This window comes from Pongo pygmaeus, chromosome 9 (assembly GCF_028885625.2).
Source record: "Pongo pygmaeus isolate AG05252 chromosome 9, NHGRI_mPonPyg2-v2.0_pri, whole genome shotgun sequence".
In the NCBI taxonomy this organism is placed as follows: Eukaryota; Metazoa; Chordata; class Mammalia; order Primates; family Hominidae; genus Pongo; species Pongo pygmaeus.
In genome coordinates, this window is record NC_072382.2 from 71,068,661 (window position 1) to 71,087,196 (window position 18,536).

Below are 18,536 nucleotides of genomic sequence, written 5' to 3' on the forward strand. Positions count from 1 at the left end.
CAATAATATAATTACGTAACATTCATAAAAATTGGAAAATTATTTTTCTAAAGCATGTGGCTCAAAGACTGTAGACCTCTATAAGAAAACTAAACATATTAAATTAAACATATCAATAAATATTATTTCATCTGCATAGAATATTGCTGAAGGTGTGTTTTAAAGTAGTAATATGGTACTTGTATCACAGCAGTAGTAGTTTGGATCACTGCCCTCTTGCTTATTATATGTATCAGAAACCATTATTTACTGAAAACATTTGCTCAAAAAAAAATTCTTCAAGCTTTAGAGTCCCCAGATTTAAAAAACATTATAATAAGTTATCAGCAGAATATACCTCTTGGATTCTATTCTTTGTTCGTCTGGTCACTACCAGGTAGTCAGATGCAGACATCAATTTCTATTGTCCCCTAAATTCTCCTTGTCCTTTCTCCATCTCTTTTTCTCTAATATCCTTTGATTATTTTAATTTCTTTTCCAAGGATAGGTGGGAAGATAAGTACTGTCCTTTTTTTAATGTCTAAAAAAGCAAGGTGAAGCCATCCAATTTACCCTCACTATGGCTCCAAGACCTTTGAATGGAAAGCACTTGAAATGCATGTGATAATTCTTATATCTCCATCCATATAGCACTCCCACTTATGTAATAAAATATGACCTCTCTTAGCCAGTGAGAACTAAGATGCCTAGATGACCGATTGGAGGACCTGGGCACTTGCCTAGCATCCAATCAAGATCATCCAGTGAGGGTCAGCTGATGTCAAACATCGTATTTATAGGGAAGTTTTACTATTTTTTTTTTTACTAAGTTTTACTACTATACGTCAAAAAAGCTTTTAGGGATTCCTTGAAAAATATCAAAAAATCACAGATATATGGAAGGCTCCACTTGAGAGAATAAGGAAACATCTCTCTCCATAAATCTGGTTTATCTGTGTGAAGCCAGTTTTTAATTTCATGAATATCATGGTATTTGTTTCTATCTTTTTATCTTCATCTGTATTCCTCATTAAAGCATCCTTCAAGAGAATGGGATCTCTATGGTAGCTAATATAATTTCTTGGCCCTTCAGAGTCTGACCCATTGACCATGTGACCAAGAAAAACAGGGAAAGCAATAGAGCTTTAAAAATTAAAGGGAAATAAAATGAGAGAATTAACTTTTAGGTGCCATCTAAGATGTGTAAAGTCCTTCTCCCATATGTCTCCTTTGCAACCTATATTTGCCAATGACTTATTGCAAACAATATATGACAGGGATGAAAGACCTAGACATGTAGGTGTATGTGTTAACTTAGGTGTCAGAGAGTGGTGGCTGAAGAAAAAAAAATGCACAAATTATAATGAAAGAGAATGCAGTATGTTTCTCCCTGTGGACTATGTACCAGAACCAGCTCTGTGTCATCTCCTTCCACGGGAGGAGTAAAATTCAGTCCTCTCAAGCTGAAAACCTTGGGCCCAAGAGATGCTTTAAAAGAAGTATAAATAGTTCCAGATTTCCTCATCTCTTTGCATTTATTTTGTCTCCTCTCAACCTGCTAAATATCTTCAGGATTCTGGATAATACAAGTAAGTAAACTGAGTTACGCTCAATGAAAACATGTAGAGAATGACACCAGAAAAAAAAAGGCAAGAAACTGCAGAAGCTGCTCATTCTTCCAACAACTTAATCTCACATTTTCCTTGATTTTTGACCCATGGAGTACTGGACTTGGCTTTAGCTGGAGTTGATTTGCAATTGTAGTATTTTTTGTGTTCTTGTATTAAGTGAGTCATTTTCAAAAAGAAATTTTAGTTTTCTCTTAGAATATGTTTAAATAATCTCATTTTCTTTGATATGCCGATTTGAATGTTGTACAAAGATTTGATGAATTTATATTCTAGTAGTTAAAACAAGGCTCAGTAATAAAAAATTTTAGTAGTTTATTGTGTGTGTGTGTGTCTGTGTGCATTGTTCTGTAGTTTATTGACTATTATGCATCAGGTGATAGTCTAGGCACAGATTAAGAAGCTGGCACTCCAAAATTTTTAACTCTCTTCCCTGTGTAACAAAGATATTATACTGGTGATGGGGCAAAAATAAAACTCCGTTTCAAAATTCATGTGTCTGTCACCATGCTGAACTATTTGCACCTTATAAAAGTAAATGACAGATTCGGGGTGAAGATTACCAATTGATATCATGTGCCCAGTATAAGAAATTTATTCAAAAAAAAAGAAATTTATTTCTAGTATTTATGGATACCCTAAATCAATTCAATCTCAGTTTGATGGATAATAAGCCTAAAGTCCCAAAAGTTAAACTTATTCAAGTTGACAATAATTTTGGTCTTAATTGCTACAATTTTGTTAGTGCCCTGATGTCATCTATTGTTGGGATAGAGATATAAATGACTTATGTAGCTACCTTCCTAAAATACTGACTTCAGGAATGACTCACATTTTAAATTTATGCTTATTTTTAGGTATTTTACAAGCAAGAGAACTAAAGTTTAAATTAAATGATGTTTCCAGGGTCATAGAGTCAGAATAAGATTTAGCCAGTATTTAAATACAATTATATATGTCCTTAGAACTATATTGTTTCTATTACACCACACTGTCTTTGCTCTGTGGATACATTCATGATTCAGTCAGAATATGCTGTCAGAAATATCCTAGAATAATGCTACAAGGAACCCAGGCCTATAATTTGGGTAATCACATATGACAATGTTTCAGGAAAAACAAACAAACAAACAAATATTAAAAAACCACTGGTATCACAAAAGATCACCAGAAAAAATTTAAAGGCCAGAAAATCTGTTTTCCTTCCCCCTTATCTTCATTCCTGTATTTTTTTTTTCACTTAGATTCTTCTCTCCCATCACTAATGTCCTGATGAAGCCCCAGTCACTGTAACCCTCACTTCTATAACTACACTTCACTCACACACATGGCTCTGGCCTAGAACTGTGTCAGGAATGCTTCAAAATTAATCTTTTCTTTCTCTGAAACATCAACAGTTTACTTAAAATATTGTAACAATGAGATATATATTAAATAGTAAAACAGTTTATGTAAATAAAGTAGATCCACAGAGTTAAATAACTTCAAATTTTATCTTAATATTTTTAAAGAACCTCATGCCAACTTAAAGCAAGGCTAAATTGCTCAGCTGTGTGGATATTTTATATTCTAAACTGTAACTCAAAAAATGGGGCCCAAACATTTCCATCATACAAAAATTGAGACCAGAATATTTAGCACTTAACAAAAACAAAAGTAAAGGTAGCAGACTATGCTATGCAATGTTCAGTGCATGGAACTGTAATGGAATCAAGAGATGGTGGAGCAGTCATTTCTTAAGCCCCTGTGCCACCTCAAAAAACAAGAACTTTAGCCAGCTTTTATTTGAGAAAGGGGACTGAGAGAATATAGAAGCCACCTGTCATTCACATATTATTATCTATGTTTATACCCATGCATTTATCTATCTATCTATCTAGCTAGCTAGCTATCTACCTATCTAATCTATCTGTATATATGTCACCTACCCTGGTGTTGTATCTCCTAATCTTCCTTTTCACCCAATATTACACTTGCTTCTATCCACATTTTTTAGAACTAGTAATTAGTAATAACTAATAATTTATTGAAGTAATACAGACTCCTGTTTTATAATGTGAAAACATCAAATTATTTGCTGCTGTGGTGGTACTTAGATATACAATGTGTAAGCTATTAATTATTGCCTCAATTTCAGAGCCTGTTATTGGTCTATTAAGAGATTCAACTTCTTCCTGGTTTAGCCTTGGGAGGGTGTATGTGTCGAGGAATTTATCCATTTCTACTAGATTTTCTAGATTATTTGCATAGAGGTGTTTATAGTATTCTCTGATGGTAGTTTGTATTTCTGTGGGATCGGTGGTGATATCCCCTTTATCATTTTTATTGCATCTATTTGATTCTTCTCTCTTCTTTATTAGTCTTGCTAGTAGTCTATCAATTTTGTTGATCTTTTCAAAAAACCAGATCCTGGATTCATTGATTTTTTGAAAGGTTTTTTGTGTCTCTATCTCCTTCAGTTCTGCTCTGATCTTACTTATTTCTTGCCTTCTGCTAGCTTTTGAATGTATTTGATCTTTCTTCTCTAGTTCTTTTAATTGCAATGTCAGAGTGTCAATTTTAGATCTTTCCTGCTTTCTCTTGTGGGCATTTAGTGCTATAAATTTCCCTCTACACTCTGCTTTGAATGTGTCCCAGAGATTCTGTTATGTTGTGTCTTTGTTCTCATTGGTTTCAATGAACATCTTTATTTCTGCCTTCATTTTGTTATGTAGCCAGTAGTCATTCAGGAGCAGGTTGTTCAGTTTCCATGTAGTTAAGCGGTTTTGAGTGAGTTTCTTAATCCTGAGTTCTAGTTTGATTGCACTGTGGTCTGAGAGACAGTTTGTTATAGTTTCTGTTCTTTTACATTTGCTGAGGAGTGCTTCACCTCCAACTATGTGGTCAACTGAAATAGGTGTGGTGTGGTGCTGAGAAGAATGTATATTCCATTGATTTGGGGTGGAGAGTTCTGTAGATGTCTATTAGGTCTGCTTGGTGCAGAGCTGAATTCAATACCTGGATATCCTTGTTAACTTTCTGTCTCGTTGATCTGTCTGATGTTGACAGTGGGGTGTTAAAGTCTCCAATTATTATTGTGTGGGAGTCTAAGTCTCTTTGTAGGTCTCTAAGGACTTGCTTTATGAATCTGGATGCTCCTGTGTTGGGTGCATATATATTTAGGATAGTTAGCTCTTCTTGTTGAATTGATCCCTTTACCATTATGTAATGGCCTTGTCTCTTTTGATCTTTGTTGGTTTAAAGCCTGTTTTATCAGAGACTAAGATTGCAACCCCTGTCTTTTTTTTGGTTTTCCATTTGCTTGTTAGATCTTCCTCCAACCCTTTATTTTGAGCCTATGTGTGTCTCTGCACATGAGATGGGTTTCCTGAATACAGCACACTGATGAGTCTTGACTCTTTATCCAATTTACCAGTCTGTGTCTTTTAATTGGAGTATTTAGCCCATTTCCATTTAAGGTTAATATGGTTATGTGTGAATTTGATCCTGTCATTATGATGTTAGCTGGTTATTTTGCTCGCTAGTTGATGCAGTTTCTCCCTAGCCTTGATGGTCTTTACAATTTGGCAAGTTTTTGCAGTGGCTGGTACTGGTTGTTTCTTTCCATGTTTAGTGCTTCCTTCAGGAGCTCTTTTAGGGCAGGCCTGGTGGTGACAAAATCTCTCAGCATTTGCTTGTCTGTAAAGTATTTTATTTTTCCTTCACTTATGAAGCTTACCACCTAAAAAAGTCCAGGACCAGGTGGATTCACAGCCGAATTCTACCAGAGGTACAAGGAGGAGCTGGTACCATTCCTTCTGAAAATATTCCAATCAATAGAAAAACAGGGAATCCTCCCTAACTCATTTTATGAGGCCAGCATCATCCTGATACCAAAGCCTGGCAGAGACACAACCAAAAAAGAAAATTTTAGACCAATATCCCTGATGAACATCGATGCAAAAATCCTCAATAAAATACTGGCAAACCAAATCCAGCAGCACATTAAAAAGCTTATCCACCATGATCAAGTGGGCTTCATCCCTGGGATGCAAGGCTGGTTCAACATATGCAAATCAATAAACATAATCCAGCACATAAACAGAACAAAAGACGAAAACCACATGATTATCTCAATAGATGCAGAGAAGGCCTTCGACAAAATTCAACAATGCTTCATGCTAAAAACTCTCAGTAAATTAGGTATTGATGGGACATATCTCAAAATAATAAGAGCTATTTATGACAAACCCACAGCCAATATCATACTGAATGGACAAAAACTGGAAGCATTCCCTTTGAAAACTGGCACAAGACAGGGATGCCCTCTCTCACCACTCCTATTCAACATAATGTTGGAAGTTCTGGCCAGGGCAATCAGGCAAGAGAAAGAAATAAAGGGTATTCAATTAGGAAAAGAGGAAGTCAAATTGTCCCTGTTTGCAGATGACATGATTGTATATCATGTCTCAGCCCAAACCTCATCGTCTCGGCCCAAAGTCTCCTTAAGCTGATAGCAACTTCAGAAAAGTCTCAGGATACAAAATCAACGTGTAAAAATCACAAGCATTCTCATACACCAATAACAGACAAACAGAGAGCCAAATCATGAGCGAACTCCCATTCACATTGCTTCAAAGAGAATAAAATACCTAGGAATCCAACTTACAAGGGATGTGAAGAACCTCTTCAAGGAGAACTACAAACCACTGCTCAACGAAATAAAAGAGGACACAAGCAAATTGAAGATGATTCCATGCTCATGGATAGGAAGAATCAATATCATGAAAATGGCCTTACTGCCCAAGGTAATTTATAGATTCAATGCCATCCCCATCAAGCTACCAAAGACTTTCTTCACAGAATTAGAAAAAACTACTTTAAAGTTCATACGGAACCAAAAAAGAGACTGTATTGCCAAGTCAATCCTAAGCCAAAGGAACAAAGCTAGAGGCATCATGCTACCTGACTTCAAACTATACTACAAGGCTACAGTAACCAAAACAGCATGGTACTGGTACCAAAACAGAGATATAGATCAATGGAACAGAACAGAGCCCTCAGAAATAATACTACACATCTAAAACTATCTGATCTTTGACAAACCTAAGAAAAACAAGAAATGGGGAAAGGATTCCCTATTTAATAAATGGTGCTGGGAAAACTGGCTAGCCGTATGTAGAAAGCTGAAACTGGATCCCTTCCTTATACCTTATACAAAAATTAATTCAAGATGGATTAAAGACTTAAATGTTAGACCTAAAACCATAAAAACCCTAGAAGAAAACCTAGGCATTACCATTCAGGACATAGGCATGGGCAAGGACTTCATGTCTAAAACACCAAAAGCAATGGCAACAAAAGCCAAAATTGACAAATGGGATCTAATTAAACTGAAGAGCTTCTGCACAGCAAAGGAAACTACCATCAGAGTCAACAGGCAACCTACAGAATGGGAGAAAATTTTCACAACCTACTCATCTGACAAAGGGCTAATATCCAGAATCTACAATGAACTCCAACAAATTTACAAGAAAAAAACAAACAACCCCATCAAAAAGTGGGCGAAGGACATGAACAGACACTTCTCAAAAGAAGACATTTATGCAGCCAAAAAACACATGAAAAAATGCTCATCATCACTGGCCATCAGAGAAATGCACATCGAAACCACAATGAGATACCATCTCACACCAGTTAGAATGGCAATCATTAAAAAGTCAGGAAACAACAGGTGCTGGAGAGGATGTGGAGAAATAGGAACACTTTTACACTGTTGGTGGGATTGTAAACTAGTTCAACCATTGTGGAAGTCAGTGTGGCGATTCCTCAGGGATCTAGAACTAGAAATTCCATTTGACCCAGCCATCCCATTACTGGGTATATACCCAAAGGACTATAAATCATGCTGCTATAAAGACACATGCACACGTATGTTTATTGCGGCATTATTCACAATAGCAAAGACTTGGAACCAACCCAAATGTCCAACAATGATAGACTGGATTAAGAAAATGTGGCACATATACATCATGGAATACTATGCAGCCATAAAAAATGATGAGTTCATGTCCTTTGTAGGGACATGGATGAAATTGGAAATCATCATTCTCAGTAAACTATCGCAAGAACAAAAAACCAAACACCGCATATTCTCACTCATAGGTGGGAACTGAACAATGAGAACACATGGACACAGGAAGTGGATCATCACACTCTGGGGACTGTTGTGGGATGGGGGGAGGGGGGAGGGATAGCATTGGGAGATATACCTAATGCTAGATGACGAGTTAGTGGGTGCAGTGCAGCAGCATGGCACATGTATACATATGTAACTAACCTGCACATTGCGCACATGTACCCTAAAACCTAAAGTATAATAATAAATTAAAATAAATAAAAAAAAGAAAGAAAAAAAAAAGAAATGTCACAGGAAAAAAAAAGAAAATGTGGCACATATACACCATTGAATACTATGCAGCCATAAAAAATGATGAGTTCATGTCCTTTGTAGGGACATGGATGAAGCTGGAAACCATCATTCTCCGCAAACTATCGCAAGGAGAACAAACCAAACACCGCATATTCTCACTCATAGGTGGGAATTGAACAATGAGAACGTTTGGACACAGGAAGGGGAACATCACACATGGGGGCCTTTTGTGGGGTGGGGATAGTGGGGAGGGATAGCTTTAGGAGATATACCTAATGTAAATGACGAGTTAATGGGTGCAGCACACCAACATGGCACATGTATACATATGTAAGAAACCTGCATGTGGTGCACATGTACCCTAGAACTTAAAGTATAATATATATAGATATAGATATAGATATAGATATAGATATATAGATATATAAAGAAATACAATGTGTATTGTCTCATTTTCAATCAGTGACTGAAGTGGAAAGAAACAAAATATTTTATTCTTTACCACCTATGAGGCATATAATTTTTTTTTTTTTTGAGAGGGAGTATCGCTCTGTCACCCAGGCTGGAGTGCAGTTGGGTGATCTCTGCTCACTGAAACCTCTGCCTCCCAGGTTCAAGCGATTCTCCTGCCTCAGCCTCCTGAGTAGCTGGGATTAAAGGGGCACGCCACTATGCCCAGCTAATTTTTGTATTTTTCATAGAGACGGGGTTTCACTGTTTTGGTCAAGCTGGTCTGGAACTCCTGACCTTGTGATCTGCCCACCTTAGCCTCTCAAAGTGCTGGGATTACAGGAGTGAGCCACCGTGCTGGGCTGGCATATACATTTAAAAACCCAGCTCAGTTTGGCATTGCAAATAGCTAAAGTTTATAATGTCTTATCTTATATTTTTGAGGAATAGATTAATTGGCAGAACAATTTAGTTTGCTGTATGTCTTCAATGGCTAGCATACGGCTTAACAATAAGTTAAGGCCAATAAATGTAGAAGAAGGCATATATGCTATATTGCTTGAAATCTATTTTGTCAGACTTAATTCCCTCCCATTTCTGTAAGCAGCACAACTCAATTTCATAACTCTCTATTTTCCTTAGGGATATGATCAGTAAAAAATTTGATGCTGCATTTTATATCTAGTTTTATCTTGATAGGCAGCATTGGATGGTAGTAAAGATCAAAGCTTTCAGATTTACCCTGCCTTACTTTAAATCCAGTAGGGCCTAGGGTAAGAGGCTGAAAGTCTGTGGGTTTTTTTCACATCTGTAGAAATAATAGTATTTATATAACGGTTATTTAAAGGGCTTTTCAATAGGTTATTGTGAAGATTTAATAAGTTAATATTTGTAAAGTAGTATGACACATATTAAGCAGTTATTAAATAATATCTACTAATTTTTTAAGGTACAAACAATTAATTATTTGGTAGGACTTACATATTAGGTTTATTAACACATTTTACTCTCCTTTCCCAGAGAACATTGGAAAGAAAAAAAATCTGATGAGACCTCATTCAGCCTATGGTGGTGCTTCTAAATCCTCAACCTTGTAGTCTTTCATTAATGGCGCTAGGCCTCGAATAAACTGTACATATGGCTCCTTTCTTTCACAATCACACTAATCCCCAGGATGTGTTGTATGTCCTGATGGGAATCCCAGGGCTGGAAGGCTTGCATACCTGGATCTCCATCCCTTTTTCTTTTATGTACATTGTGGCTGTTGCAGGCAATATCTTCTTGATCTTCCTGATCATAACTGAGCGCAGTCTCCATGAGCCCATGTATCTCTTCCTATCCATGCTGGCCTCAGCCGACTTCCTGCTCGCCACTGCTACAGCCCCTAAGACGCTGGCTATCCTCTGGTTCCACTCCATGGATATATCCTTTGGTAGTTGTGTGTCTCAGATGTTCTTCATACATTTCATCTTTGTGGCAGAATCTGCTATTCTCCTGGCAATGGCATTTGACCGCTATGTGGCCATCTGTTACCCACTGAGATACAACACCATTTTAACCTCATCAGCTGTCAGGAAGATTGGCATAGCAACTGTGGTCAGGAGCTTTTTCATCTGCTGTCCGTTCATCTTCCTGGTATACCGACTTACATATTGTGGGAGAAACATCATTCCTCATTCCTACTGTGAGCACATGGGCATTGCCAGATTGGCATGTGGCAATATCAATGTCAACATCATTTATGGCCTCACTGTGGCCCTACTCTCTACAGGACTGGATATTGTGCTTATCATTATATCCTACACAATGATCCTTCACGCAGTGTTTCAGATACCTTCCTGGGCTGCCAGATTCAAGGCCCTTAGTACATGCAGCTCTCATATCTGTGTCATACTTGTGTTCTATACCCCAGCATTCTTTTCATTTCTTGCCCATCGCTTTGGAGGAAAAACCATCCCTCACCACATTCACATCCTAGTGGCCAATCTCTATGTGTTGGTGCCCCCTATGCTAAACCCCATCATTTATGGGGTGAAGACCAAACAAATTAAAGATGGAGTGATTTTGCTTTTCTCTCCTCTTATGCTGTTAAGATTAAAAAGTCTGTTTTAGGGAATAGAATAAATACAATCCATAGAAATCCTCAAACACGCTTAAAAGGATGGTGTCTATCAAAGTGTCCACGGAATTTTGCTAAGGCACTCAAAGATCAAAGATTTTGAAAAAAATACTTTAAAATAATGAAATTCTCCATTTTTTCAGAAATACTATTTTCATGAATTTTAGCTTAAAAATTCATAAAGATAATTGAGAAAAGAGAAATATATTTTAGGGTTTAATCCAGATTGACTTTTCCTATGTAGAGCTAGGAAGTGTGGTTTTGAGTCAGTCACTGGGCTTTTTATAGTCAGTCTGAAATTCTGCTGAAATGTACAACACTCCCGCTGTACTCTGCAGAGACTTGAACCAATAACATGAAGCCATAATATTATAGTTATTTTTGTCAACACCTGTTACTTAAGTTAAAATGTAATCCCTAAAATATTTTCTAACTCACTGACATCTCACAAAGTCTATTGTATGGAATAGACACATAATACATATGTATTCAATGAGTGAATAATAGTGAATTAAAGCAAATAATAACCAACATTAAATTAACAAATATGAGATTACCTGGATGATGTAAAAGCTGATACATATTTTCCCCCTATAGTGGAGATTTTAGACCCAAGTCATCAATAGAGCATCATGGCATCAACAGAAACATCACTGAAGAAGTAAAATGATTGAAAATTTCTATACCTGGGTGATAAATAAATTTTTAAAATAAACATTTTTTAAAAAGGTAAAGAAGATTAAGGAGAATATTTTCCAAGAAACTTAAATAAAAAAGAATATAATCACAGCAAAAGTAATTATCTATGATATTATCTACAGACTATACCTTAATCCCTTCACATCAATACAAATTTTTACAATTTCTCCTTCTTAAAAGCCTAGAACAATGCCATGAGAATGTTTAAAAAATGACCTTATTTACACCTAAAGAAAGACAAAAAGAAAAAACTTTGAGAAATTTGAGGTACTATCTTAAACACTTGCAATCTATTCATGCTTGGTTTATGCTTAGCTTTTTCTCTGATTTTTATAGAAATTTATACATGTATTAACACTTACATTTACATATACACACACTAATTTATCTACATTTATATGTGGATGTACCTTCATATATGTGTATGTACACACACACACATATATATGCATGCACACACACACACACACACACACACGTTTGTGCACCAAAGAATAAGAAAGTTAGAAATAGACTTCCTACAGTATTTCCATTATTGGGAAGGGAGAATACATAAAACATCCTAAAAAATCCAATTAATTTGTTTCTGCTAGTACTACACTAAATATTTAAGTGCTATTTTGAATTATCTTCAAAATATTTGCATTTCCCAGTACATCTGTTAAACTTCATACAGTTTTTTTTCTACTCTACAGAATGTTTTGGACATTCTAATGTGAAATTTACACTCAGTGTTGCATTTCTCCATAAAAGTAATAATATGATGGAAAATGAGGGAATAGATAGATTGCAGTATGATGACAGAGGATTTGACTGAAAGGTAGGAAGATTTTGTATACTTGATTTTAGCAGTGGGGAGCTAAGAAAATGCCAATTTCACATCCAAAATGCATGAAACATGATATCTTAAATAGGTATATGAATATATATAGTCATATATACGTATATAGCTACACAGTAATATATATGTCATTTTGACAGTTAAAATGGTAGAAGTAAAAATGATTGAGTTTACAATCTCTAAATAAATTTTCAGTTGAGCACTCAGATTATGAAAGGATTTACGAAATGGCTGTTGCTATGCAGCTGCTGAATTTAACATTACTGAGCCATTTCCCTGGACATGAGAAGAAGTTTTCATGTTCTACTGTCTCCTTAACCAGTAACCCTTCAGCTGGAAAGGAAAGGAAAGGAAAGGAAAGGAAAGGAAAGGAAAGGAAAGGAAAGGAAAGGAAAGGCAAGGCAAGGCCAAAAAAAGGACAGAAACCAAACAATTTTAAAGCAGGGAGTTTTGGAAGCACTTAGCTAAAACTGATATGTTGTTCTAGACAGAATTAGCAAAAACAAAAAACAAAAGGTACAGGGTGCTAAGCGATTGATAAGGTGAGAATAGTATTTCAAATGAGCAAGAGATCCAAGACCAGTACTACTACAAACTATTGTTTTATAATTGAGGTCTTAGTTAATATCAATCAAACACAATTTTGATTTCAGGGGGAGAAAAAAGGCAAAATTGTAATCTGGGGTGTATTTCTTTATTTACATCTTTGTCTTTATTTTTTTAACTTCCTTTTGTATATGATATGATCATTTAAGTATAAGTCACCTCAAAGTAAAAAAAGTTATACAAGGACAACATAAAAATCAATAATGTTTTATACAACTGCAAGAACCAATAGGAAAATAGAATGGGAAAAATGTCACATTCAAAATGATGATAGAGGCCAGGCATGGTGGTGCACACCTGTAATCCCAGGTACATGGGAGGCTGAGGCAGGAGAATGATTTGAATTCTGGAGTTGGAGGTTGCAGTGAGCTGAGATCACACCACCTCACTCCAGCCTGGACCACAGAGAGAGACTCCATCTCAAAAAAACAAAAAATACATAAAACAAAAACAAAAAGAAAAATAAAAAATAAAACCCAAAATGATAATAGAACTGTATATGTGCCTAAAATAAATGAAAGAATTATTATACATTGTTTATTGTAACAATTGTCTCCAAAATAACTCATAATAAATTCAATTCAATCCTAATCAAAATAAAAATTTGTCTTGTGTTTTACATTTCTTTCCATTTTTATTGCGATAAAGTTTATGAATATGCTACATATAATACTGTATATCATATATAATAAAGTTTACCATATTAACCATTTTTAAGTATAATTATGTGGCATTAATTATATTAACAATATTGTGCCACCATCACCATGATCTCATGCCAAAACTTTTACATCATCCAAGCAGAAATGCTATACTTGTTAGGCAATAACTCCCCAGTCCCATAGTAACCTCTAATCTACTATATGTTTCTCTAAATCAGTCTATTTTAGATAATTCATATAAATAGATTCATACAATATTTGTTGTTTTGTGTCTGGCTTATTTTACCCAACATAAAGTTTCAAAGTCCATCTATGCCATAACATGTATAGTAGTAAGTCTTTGCTTAATGTTGTCCATTCATAGATTCTTGGAAACTGAAACTTTAAGCCAAATGACATATAATGATATCCATTTTTTTCTCATCTAACAAAACAACGTTGGCTAAAACAGTGTTATCTGAGGATCTGTTTTACATCATTTCACTTAAATTTACCATTTCCAAAAACCTATTCATGACATTAAATAAGGACTTACTGCACCTGTACTTCATTTTTTTTATTGCTACATAGTATTCCGTTGTGTGTATACATCACATTTGTTTATTCATTCATCTGTTTATGTACATTCTGGTTGTTTCTACCTTTTGGATATTGTGAATAATACTACAATGAACATTTCAGTACAAGTACTTGTTTAAATCTTTATATATATTTTTAATATATACCTAGGAGAGGAATTTTGGGGTCATATGATAATTCAGTGCCTAAGTTTTTGAAGAACTGTCAAAATATTTTCTACAGAAGTTGCACCACTTAACATTTTTAGCAGCAATATATGAGGGTTCCAATTTTCTTATATCTTTGTCAACTCTTGTTACTTTTCATTTGTTTTGTTTCACTTAAATTATAGACATTGTAGTAAGTTTGAAGTGGTGTCTTATTGTGGTTTTGGTTTGCATTTTATGTGCCAATGTTCCTTTCTATATCTTCTTTCTAGAAATTACTCATTCCCATCATTTGCCTATTTTTAAATTGAGTTGTTTGTCTTTTTGTTTTTGAGTTGTAGGACTTCTTCATACATTCTGGATATTAAACTTGTCAAATATATAATTTGCAAAGATGTTCTCTCATCTAATAGGTTGTCTTTCTACTTTCTTAATAAAGTTGTTTGTTGCGTGAACTTTTTAAATGAAATCCAATTTATGTATTTATTTTTTGTTACTCATACTTTTTGTGTCATATCTAAGAATCTATTGTAAAATCAAAGTTCATGAAGATTTACCCACGCTTCTTTCCGAGAGTGTTATGGCTTTAGTTCAATTTAGGTCATTACACAATTTTTATGCATGCTGCCTTTTAATCCTTATTTGAAAGAATAAATACAAAAAATTAGTATGACAACTTAAAAATATAGCTTGACCAATTGAATATGAAGTTGTATATAAAAACAGAATAAGAATGGCAGTATGTGCATGTGGCAAAAAGGACACAGATCAAACAACAGAAAACAGTCTAGAATTAGATTAATATTTATATAAAAACTTAAAATAAAATGTATGTAATCCCTCAACATGCTTGGAGACCAAACCTTGTTCTTATACTTGGTATTAGAAAAATTGTTTATATGTTTGAGAATACTTAAGTAAAATCCTAATTACCCAAGTCCCCCAAACAAATTTCAGATGGAATCAAGAATTTCTCCCTAACATTATTATTACCTGTCTTTACCATGATTACTGTCTCTATCCCCCTTTATTACTATCTATACCACTATCCCTATCTGCAGTTCTGTCTCTAGCTCTAGATCCAACTCTGCATCTCTCCACTTTTTACTTTGTATATGGAATAGCTTAAGAATGAAAAGTATATAATATTAATAAAATGTATGTTAACCTGACTACATACAAGTTTTGTAAATGATTGTGTATGAAAAAATTAATGAAGACAAGACGCGGGGGAAGTATATAAGAAATATAAACCAATGTCTTATATTTAAATTATAATTAATGATATTGTGTGACTATTTTATGTTTATTTGGGTTTTGCATTGACATTGGCAGGTTCTTATGTATACTCTCCAGCATGCCTCTCAGGAATTATTCCCTCCTTTCTCTCCAATACACCCGAAGGTTCTGGGAATAATTATTCTGGGTTAATTGCTTCTTGAGGGATTCTGAATCATTCTGTCTCTGTGTCCTCCAGTCAACTAAGCACATATACAGGGAGGTAGTAACTATGTCCATAGCCCAGTTGAAAGTAAACAGTAACAAATAGTATGCATGGATTGATGTGGTAGCTCTCAGTTCCACCTAGGTAAGTATCTGAGGTCTAGGATGAACTATAGTTATGCCTAATGGTATAATGTGCTGGCTTGCACCAGCTTAGGAAAGCCGATTATGCTCATCTCAGCTCTGCATTTAATAGCATAGCTTTGGTAGTCTGAAATTGATCATGGTAGGAGTCATTAAAACACAAAAATTGGTAACTGGTAAAAATCAGGGCATTTTTATTTGGAAACATTTATTACTATCCCACTGATTATGCCTAACCAAGAGCCCTGGCCCAAAATGAGAAGAAGAGTTCAGCCTTGGTCACATTCTTATTTCTGAGCCCCATCCTGAATTCCACTTCTGGACTCCAACGTTAATACCTAAGGCTCTGCTACAGATAAGTGGAACTTTAGTGTTAATAAACTTGTTCCCAGATAAATATCTCTAAGCCTGCACCCTAGCCCCACCAACACATGTGACTTGTGAGATACTGATGCTTCTGATCTTGCTCCCTGACCCGGTTCCAGCAGAAGACTCTGACCCTTCTGCAAAATACAGAGGAGCTTTCCTAATCTATGGATAGCAGGTGGAGAAAGAGTGAACTGGTAAGTTAAAGAAAAAAATGGAAAATATTTTATTCTAGGAGAAACTATCCCTGTGTTCTAATATATTAAATTGTTCTTTTTATTCTATACATTTAATATTTACTATATTCCACATATAATGATAAACAATATATAAATATTACCTTAAAATACTATTGTGGGTCTCAGATAACTTGCAATATAAATCAACTTTAATATAATCCCAAGATTACAGATCAATTAAATGTTAGAACCACCAATACTCTATTAGTGTTACATTACTTTAGCTATTCACCTACTCTCTTTACAAACACAAGTTACCAGTTCCTTCAGTCATAATTTCCATGTGAATCTGTCATCTCTTTGCTTATTTTAACTGTTTTTCACTGCCATAGACGACCCAACTTGAGATTTCTATTAATGCCTTCTATATTTGGCATATAGCCTATGTTAGAATACTTTTCTGCATGACCCATTAAGTTTCTCTTCCACTCACTGTGGCTTACCTGTGCCCTTGTTTCAGAAATAAATTTTTTATCCCTTTTTCTGAGGAAATATCTTAGATATGACTGTTAGCTCAGAACTTGATGTGCAATAACTGAGTAGAAACTTATATATTCCAGTCTCCATGTGCTTCTCAATATCTTCAGAGGAAGTATCACCATAACGTTTTCAATGGTTCGGTAACATTCACACCTATGACATTCACTCTCGTTGGCATCCCGGGACTGGAGGCAGAACATATGTGGATATCCATCCCCTTCTGCCTGATATACACCATCATCATTCTGGGAAATGGCATCATTCTTCACATCATCCGAATTGACTCTTCCTTGCACCAACCCATGTACTATTTTCTGGCCATGCTGGCCTTTGTTGAACTTGGTGTCTCTGCTTCCACTATGCCCACTGTGTTAAGCATATTCCTCTTTGGCATTAACGATGTCAGTTTTGGTGGTTGTCTGCTCCAGATGTTTTCTATGCACTCTTTCACTCTCATGGAGTCAGGTGTCCTTCTGGCAATGTCAGTGGACAGCTTTGTGGCCATCTACAGCCCACTGCACTACACAGCCATCCCGACAATTGCCCGCATTACTGGGATGGGTGCTGCCATTGCCTTGCGCAGTGTAATGTTTATGCTCCCACTACTCTTTCTCCTGAGGCGTCTGCCTTTCTGCGGCCACAATACCCTCACACACTCTTATTGCCTCCACTCAGATCTGATCAAATTGCCCTGTGGAGACACACACCCCAATAGCATCCTGGGTCTATTTGTCATTACCTTCACATTTGGACTGGACTCGTTGTTCATTGTGGTTTCTTATGTGCTGATTCTTCATACAGTACTGGAAATAGCTTCTGGAGCAGGGCGGTGGTGGGCACTCAACACATGTGTTTTGCACATATGTGCTGTGCTTGTGTACTATGTGCCCATGATCAGCCTCTCCCTGATGCACCACTTTGGACAGCATTTACCTCCACTTCTCCAGACTGTCACGGCCAATGCTTACCTCTTCTTTCCTCCTGTGGTCAACCCCATTGTCTATAGTATCAAAACCAAAGAAATTCGCAACAGCATTGTTCTTACACTATCCAGGAAGAGGGGTGAGTTCTAATGGAGACCCAAGATACCGTGACAGCACAGGCACTTAGATCAGGCTTTATTACCTGAATATTAGCTTTGCAAATATGAAAAATTCCATAGCTTATTGTTGCTTGTTAATGAGCTTTAACATTTTGTAGATGAAGAAAAAAAAACCAGTTTTACATATTTCCCTGAGAATAGGAAATGGCATTACTCTGAAATAAAATTGTGGGAGGAGGCATAGAACACAGGCTTTGTCCTGGTGATGACACACTTTGTGTGCTGAATCCTTGAATACTCAATTCAGTGACATTTGGTTCTGGGAATATGTAGAAAGAGTCTTGGGGAGGTTTAAGTTTCTGGTTGTATTAAAATTAGTGATACATATTTGTGAAGGAAAATAATCAGGACACAAAAGAGTACATGCTGTATTATTTTATTTGTATAGTTTCAGAACATATACATCTAATTTAATGTCAAAAAATCAGAACCCTGCTTACCTTTGATGGATATAAAGATGGAAGAATGGGGAAAGACATGAGGCAATTTCTGGGGAGATGGAAATATTTTGTTGTGTTAGGGATGTGGTGACATGGTTTTGTCAATTTGTCAAAATGGTACAGCTAAGATTTGCACATTTTGAGGTACATCAATTTTACATCAAAACTTCTGAATAATAATAAGAAAAAGGAAAATAGTAA

General features: G+C 35.7%; 2 protein-coding genes across 2 annotated transcripts; both read left to right on the forward strand.

Moving 5' to 3' along the window:
- The first annotated feature begins 9,606 nt into the window (after positions 1-9,606).
- Positions 9,607-10,581, forward strand: LOC129008666 (olfactory receptor 52Z1P). Its single transcript, XM_054441032.2, has one exon. It carries the CDS (start codon positions 9,607-9,609, stop codon positions 10,579-10,581), a length of 975 nt encoding a protein of 324 aa, XP_054297007.2.
- A 6,343-nt stretch (positions 10,582-16,924) lies between these two features.
- Positions 16,925-17,866, forward strand: LOC129008519 (olfactory receptor 51I1-like). The gene has a single exon (XM_054440834.2). The coding sequence runs from the start codon at positions 16,949-16,951 to the stop codon at positions 17,864-17,866; it is 918 nt and encodes a 305-aa protein (XP_054296809.1). The 5' UTR covers positions 16,925-16,948.
- Positions 17,867-18,536: the final 670 nt, after the last annotated feature.

What these genes read in the sequence shown, in the direction of transcription:
- LOC129008519 (XM_054440834.2), top strand. Translation starts at nt 16,949, where the DNA reads ATGACATTCACTCTCGTTGGCATCCCGGGACTGGAGGCAGAACATATG.
- LOC129008666 (XM_054441032.2), top strand. Translation starts at nt 9,607, where the DNA reads ATGGCTCCTTTCTTTCACAATCACACTAATCCCCAGGATGTGTTGTAT.